At 42.7% G+C, this 7595-nt stretch overlaps 1 protein-coding gene across 1 annotated transcript in view; it reads left to right on the top strand.

Annotated features, from left to right (window-relative positions):
* Positions 1-4514: 4514 nt before the first annotated feature.
* tmtc2b (transmembrane O-mannosyltransferase targeting cadherins 2b) overlaps positions 4515-7595 on the top strand; it is a gene marked incomplete at both ends in the record, with an annotated part of 112337 nt that continues 109256 nt past the window's right edge. The window contains one exon of the mRNA XM_080842504.1: positions 4515-4597. Coding sequence (XP_080698630.1) covers positions 4515-4597 — 83 coding nt within the window. The remainder of the gene's footprint in view (positions 4598-7595) is intronic.

The raw sequence follows: 7595 nt of genomic DNA, 5'->3' as shown, positions 1-7595 counted from the left end.
TAAAAATTAATAGAAGGTTGATATAAACAGATGAATTAGCATAAGTTTGCATTTGTTGCAATTTTTCAGGTGTCATTGAAGTTGCTCTGGCAACTTTACATTTTGATCCCACAGCTGTTCCCAACTCCTCCCTTGATGATGGTTATTTTTGAATTTGCATAAAACAGCTGATTGAAATGCTTATTGATTCATATTTTGTTCAGTCAACAATCCAGGAATGCACATAAAAGATGCAAATGAATTGGATGGAAACGCAGTTTCAAATATATGAAAAAGTCAGGTCTGATACCCTTTCTTGGGGACAAATTATTATTTTAAATGTTAATTGTCCAAAATAGAAAGAAAAAGACAAACTCAGTTTTCAGTCAACAATTAAATCATGCAGTTATACTTTGTCACTTCTAATAGTGAGTCATTGGAGAGGTTAAAATTACTCTCAAACAAATGATTGTAGTCAAACTAAAAAACTAAAATGAAGAGTACATTTTCAACGTATACATCCATTAGATACCAATACCAATCCATGTTTTCAGGCATCACAAGCCGCATTTTTTGTGAAAATGTCAGACAGCAGTAAACATTCTGAAACGGTGCAGTTTGTGGAAAGCATCAAAATGGTGGTTTACCATGCATCCCTGCCCTCAGTCACACAGTACACTGGAGTAAAGGCCTCCCCACTTCACCTAATTTGCCAATTTTTCTTCTCATGCGGTGTTTCCAACCACCGGCGAGTGCTCGCTGGCTCCGGTGTCACCCGGACTGCGGCTTAGAGACTCTTTCTGTTACTGTCACACCAGCCACAGCCCCGCGTCGCCCCGTGCTGCCGTGCCGTGATTGCGGTCGGCTGTGCTTTTCTTTCCAGACGCTGCTCACGGCAGCCAACGCTGAGGTCTGGAACCTGTAATTAGGTTACATGGAGGGGCCACGTTCGCATGTCATTGCTGAAATATAGAGAGGATCCTGAGGGTCCCATCATATACTGGATATGTTTGGTGTTTAAGTGTGTGTGTGTGTGTTCAGTCATCACTGGGTGAAGGTGGAGGAAGAGGAGGAGGGGGAGGAGGAAGAGAAGGGGGAGGAGGAGGAGGAGGAGGAGGAGGAGGAGAGGGACCATGACTGCTACACCTCCCAAAATTGGTCTGGGGCAGGTTATGTTGGGATGGTTGTGGAAGATTTGGAGAAGACTCTTGGTGGGCCTCGCCTGGTAAATGCGGTTGAGTTTTTATATCCCTGGTGCCATTATACATCTGAATATTATTAGACACTGTTATTAAGGGATAAGTCAGCAAGAGAGGCCCAGCATTTCACTCAGCACATGATCCAGTAATGAGCTATTGAAGAAGGCACTGCCTCCTCAGGGTAGTAGGTCTCTAGTGTTTTCGGAATATCCTTCAACTTGAAGGTGCATTGTAAAGGCAGAAAGAAGGTTGTAATGGAATAAATAAAACGATGAACATTTCAGTGCACTAACCAGTTCAGAGAGAAAAGAACCAATACATTGGTGGATACCTCCTGTGAATAACTACACACACACACACACACACACACACACACACACACACACACACACACACACACACACACACACACACACACGCACTCTCACACATACACACACACTCTCACACATACACACACACACACACACACACACACACACACACACACACTCTCACACATACACACACACGTTCTCTCTCTGCTGTCGTGGGTAGGCATTTGGCCCAAAGACTTCATGCACTATTGCACACTCTCCTTCTGGGGCTCCTGAATCTCATTATAGTTGTCCTCAGTATGATCTCCTTACACCAGTGATCTGGTGCACTCTGGTTCAAACTACAAAGCCATAGAAGTGGCTATATTTTGGATCATTAACACAAGGTCAGTGTGGCCTGTTCTGGTCAGTCAGTAACGAACTGTGATTCCCTAAACTGGGATGAGAAGAGTGAAAAAAAAAGGCAACCTGTGATGACTAGAATTTGTTTTATAGGGTCGTGAAAAACTTTAACGACACTCTAAAAAATGATCTAAACATATCAAAGCCTTCAAGGTTAACCAAACCTTTCAATCACATCTCTATCAGGAACTATGACGAGCAAGTCTCGAATTGTTCATGCACACACACACTCACACATCAACACTAACTGAATTCTTGGGAGTGAGTGCATTGGCTTTATTTCTCCACAGTAACACCTGACAGCCTACAGTGCGGTGAAGGGGAGGTGAAGAGATGTCAGTTTGATATGTGTGACATGTGTGATGTGCACTGATTATTCTACCCCTCTGGCTCAGTTCATCCCAATAGAATCACCTGGAGGTGCGAAAGCACAGCAACGTGTCAAAATGTTGATGAATTGACAGGTGGGGTTGGTATGGAGCGCATTAAAGCCTACAGGTGCGATGCTCTTTGGCAGTCAATATCAGCTTCACTGAACCTAGATGAGACTAGGATGGAAACCTTGACATTTCCCCATTATGCCTCTATGTACGTAGCTGTCGGAGACACATCTGTCTGTACATTCCTAGGCTCTATTTTTCCTTCCTTTTGCATTCCTTGTTTTTAACGCATCCTATGTTTACGGCATGGAACGGTTTAAGCAGCAGAGGCTGAGGCTGTGTATGCTATAATCTTGGATCAGTGGCAGGGAAAGCACATGTGGTAATTAGCAGCCTGAAATAAACAAGTGATTTTCTTATGGCACAATCCTGTGAGGGAGGCACCACACCATTCATCTTGCACACTACTTCATCTCTCCCTACACACACGCTCTCTCTCTCTCTCTGCCCCCCTCACACACACACACACACACACACACACACACACACACACACACACACACACACACACACACACACACACACACACACACACACACACACACACACACACACACACACACACACACACACACACACACACACACACACACAAACACACACACAGTAAGGCGTTGACAAACACATACACACATAAAAATGAACAAATGATGCATTCAGTCACACAAAAACACACATGAAATAAAGGAATGTGTCTCCTAAATTTGTGATTTGTGTCCTTAAGTATATTTATTTTGAATTGTAGACCCAAATAAAGAAGTGAAATGTGTCTCAGTATTAACCAACATGAATCTATGCATCTCTCTTTTCTTATGTTGGCAGGTGTCATTCATTCACTAACACTCTCTTGTTTTAAAAAGTGGCAAAACCAGCAAAGGTGATTAGACTGATTCATCAGACCCTTGAGCCGGTATCCAGTAACAAATTGGCCATCCTCGTCACTGTAAAATCGTTGCTATGAGACTTTCCTTGAAGGTGCACCCTCTACTGGAGGATTTTCATACAGCATCTCCATGTGGCCAATCAGAAGGCCTCTTCTCACCTCAGAATGACATTCTTGAATCGGATTAGAATTTAGGACATATTGGAATGTATAAAGACATATAGCTGAACCAAAAAAAAACCCTACTGGATGTGAGTTCAAAATAGTAAGGAGTTGTTTTGATGTAATATGTGTTTTTTTTTACCTGGTGCTTCATTAATTGGTAAACCAGGCTTCAGGCTGGAATGAATTTAATAAATAATTATATAATATAATTAAATAATACTACTAATAATAATCATCATCATATTAATAACCATACGAAGAAGAACAGAAGTGTTTATAAGTACATAAGTACATCTTTCTAATTGTATTGATGGGTGTTTTTAAAAATAACCATTGTTCAAAATAAAAATAAATAAATAAAAGACTTAACGAGCGAACAGTGGTTCACGCAATTCACTGGGAAGGCCTATTTCCTAAGCATTGCGCAACAACCGGATTAAGGACAGATTAACGACAGATTGTGCATAACGTTGCAGCGCAAAAAGCAGTGATCAACTTTAAACGGGTCAGTCACCCCTCTGAGGTCAGTATGCGTGAGAGAATAAAAGCAGCGTCAAAGCCGGCAGTCTCTTCTGTTCATGATTCCATGAAAGAATGGGTTCCTGTTGTAGCCGGGGGCAAAGTGCTTTCCAGTGCAATGTGTTAGCAAACACAAAGACGGACTACATAGGACCTGCTAGGAGAACGAAATAAATCTGGGGCTTTCTAGCTTCTCAGACACTGTAGAATCTGTGCTTTCTTTGACACAAACGACACAGAGGGAGGAGGGGCTTCGCACATGCGCACTGGCAGAGCTAACCACACGCGGCTCAATCACGACGTTTATTCGGCGTCCACTATGCATCTGCCCGACAGTGCTGTAAGAAAGGCGTTCAAATGCAGCCAGTCGAACTGTAAATTCTGCCCATTTCACCCTCACTCGCGTTGGATCAGACCTGCCCTCCTGAAACTCACAATGGGTTAGAAGGAGGATGCACGGATTATCTACTTTCAACACTTTGCAAGGATGGGGACTTGGATTTTCTGTTTCGGCAGAAACGTCTTGACAAAGGACGAAGAGGGAAAATAGATTCGGGATATCTTCTCCCAAGCCTGTTCTTTCGTTTTATTTCATTCTTTTTTTTGAGAAATGATTGCAGAGTTGGTGTGCAGCGCTGTGGCACTGGTCCTTTATGTCAACACACTGGGCGCCGATTTCTGCTACGATGACAGGTACATGAATGAATGACCGTAATGCTGCTTCCACCTCCGTCCTTTAGATAACTTATCTTTACATAGGAGTCATTGATTGTTAATTGAACGTTAAATACTGCTACACCTTCACTCTGGCTTCTGTTTTATCTACGAGAATAGCATGATAACGCCGGGAATGGCGGACCCTGACTTCTGTCAGCTTCGTCTTGGCCGCATTATCGGTGGACACCGTACGGCTCCACTCGTTCAGTTGAGTTCAATCGGCGAGTGACTAAAGTTTCTGTGTTGAATAGCTGCGTTTAGAGTGTTACAGTTACAGAATAACTTGCAGAACCGAACCGTGGCCTAATGATTTTGAATTTTCGTAATTTAGAGATGGGATTATACCCCGTCCTCTTGTTTCCCAGTGATTCGAACAATATTAAATTGAACAATATTAGTCATCCTTATAAGGTGCTTGATCATTTTCGCTCATATAGGCTAGGTCACCACAACAATACATTCCAGCTATCTGCTGAAGTGTTAATTCATGTTGTTGATTATTTCTTCCAAAATCCAAGTAGCTTCACTGTTATCTAGAGAATTCAGGATCCGGCACTGCACCACTGTACAGCACCAAGATCTCATGTGTTTTCAGCTCCATTGAAAGGCAATGGAGCTCATCGTAGAGATGCGGCGGCCGTATGTGCATGCTTTTGCTTTCTGCAGCTTACCATGGAAATAAATGCGCCTCGAGGGCACGATCTATTTAGAGTCACTCACTGATTTAATTAGTTGTAGCAAACTTTTTTCTCAGCTTGCAGGGAGTTCTGGTTCGGGTTTCTTGTTGCACAGTGTAATTTTTAGAGCTGAGAAATCGATTGTTGTCTTCAGTTTATGTTTTACAAACGTGTTGTAGTTGGACAAACCACCTTGAGTTAAAGCATTGAAGAAGCCACAAATTCTTATATCACTTGATACTTGTGCTCTTTGTAGGCCTACGCCTCGATAATAAGCCATTCTCTGATTTTATTCTGATGCTCACAACGGACGCCACTTTTAAAAGGTCCATGACAGCTGTAGGCTTAACCTGTTCTGGTGTGAGAGTTAATCACATCTTTTGTGTGGCTACAGTCACACAAAATATATTATATGAATGACTGACTTTGATGTAGCCTCCCCCAAAGAGAGGACGCTTTGCCTGAAGCTGCTACCTGAAAGTGTTGTAGTCTAATATTGATCAATAAAATGTGAACGGCCTGTGCCAGAGATGACGCCTTAGAACATAAACAAATGCCTACCTGTCATGGTCAGGTCGAGTTTACATAGATTTGCTTTTCTGTGCGGACAGCAGCACTGAACTTTGATCACATTATGCAAATCTGGTCAGCTTGCAAAAGAGACGTTTGCTGTTGACCTCAATGACAGGGAGTGGTTGCCTGTAATCAAGTGGTACCAGAACCGTTGGGAACACTAGAATAACTTCCATCTGCTTTTAAAAATAACAGTTAGGTGTACAATACAATCTATCGCGACGTTGTCTGCATAAATGTGGAGCTATGCAGAGGACACCCACATAGGCTGCTGTATAAAACCCCAAGTGTACTGGAGCTTTTTATAGATGTGTTGTGTGCAGGCCTGTAATTAGCTGATTCGAGTGGGTGCTGAAATGACAGCCACCTTATCTTTACACTCCCTGACAGTGGGAAGGCAGAGAGGATGAGGTGAACTAAAGTGGCCAGTTGGGGTTTCCAGGGTTGGGCTGTTGGTCACCCAGCACCGGGTGTTAGACGCCCGCCCTGAAGGCTTCATTTGCAGAGAGAAAGTGCAGATATGGCTGGTTGAAGGAGTGACTGAATGACTGATGTGTTTCATGTTTTTTTGTAAATGTGAATTAAAATGGGGCAAATGTTTTAGATCAAAGCCCAGACCTGCTTTTTGTAATGCACATCAGACGTGTGTAACGGTCCGCTGGTGAAACATAAAGTTAAGTTCAACCGGGCCCCTCTGCGGTATCCATCCCCAGGTCCATTTTTATTAAAACAGTCAAGAAGGATATTAAGTGTTGAATGACGTAGTATGTGTTGAGGCTTGTGATTTTATGTTGAGGAAGGAAACAACTTTTAAAAAAGTAATTAAAATATATTGGATAGCTGTACAATGACATCAGGATCCATATGAGTTGCAATTTATAGGAACTTGTTTTTTTTTAGATAACTTTTTTATCAAAGGGATGGTTTTGTTGTTTTATTTATGATTTTCCCTCACATATTGGTGAAGTTCAAAGAGGGTGCGTTTATAGATTTATTTGTCAGATGTCAGTTTAAGCCCCACAGGATTCCCTACTCGTTCTGTTTTAACAAGTAGATCAATACCATTTGTTTTCACCTACTTGAATGTTTATGGACAGGAACATGTAGGGACTTACGAATGAAGTGCATTTGTATTGCTGAACTCTGAAAAACAGGCTTGCGCGTAGAAAGTTTTTCCATTTTGCTGCAGAGGACGGCGGAGCAACGCATCACCTTAACCTTGATAACAATTAGAATGTGGTCCCTGGACACATTGCCTAGCACATACCCAAAGATATTCAGAAGCCTTAGGGCAAAGCAGCACCTGAGGATCTCAAATTGATTTTCCCAGCCGAGCCTGTTCATGCTGGTGGAATGCGCGATGATCCCCATTCTCTTTCAGCTTTACGGCTATTTGCAAAGCAGGTAATCCCTGGCTATGGCAGCTGCAGTCCAAAATGGAGTCCGACTGGAGCAGATCGGGGCCAGATCAGGTGCAGAGACCGTGGACCGGTACCAAATCACAGCCAGATTCTTTCTGGGGTTTGTTACTTCCTGGGATGGGGGGACTCTGCGGAGGGATTTGAAAGGCATGCCTCTGGAGACATACGGAGCCTAAATTAGACATGGAGTCGCCTCTGAAGTTAATCGACATATTTCACACAGACATAACAGCAAATGTATGTGTGTATTTAGGCTACTAGCAGTCAAACAAGGGGAACTCTTTAGTCTTGAGCTGATGTTTC

Source organism: Sprattus sprattus (assembly GCF_963457725.1).
Source record: "Sprattus sprattus genome assembly, chromosome: 7".
In the NCBI taxonomy this organism is placed as follows: domain Eukaryota; kingdom Metazoa; phylum Chordata; class Actinopteri; order Clupeiformes; family Clupeidae; genus Sprattus; species Sprattus sprattus.
Note: the sequence above shows the minus strand (reverse complement) of the source record. Positions and strands in the feature narration are given on the sequence as shown.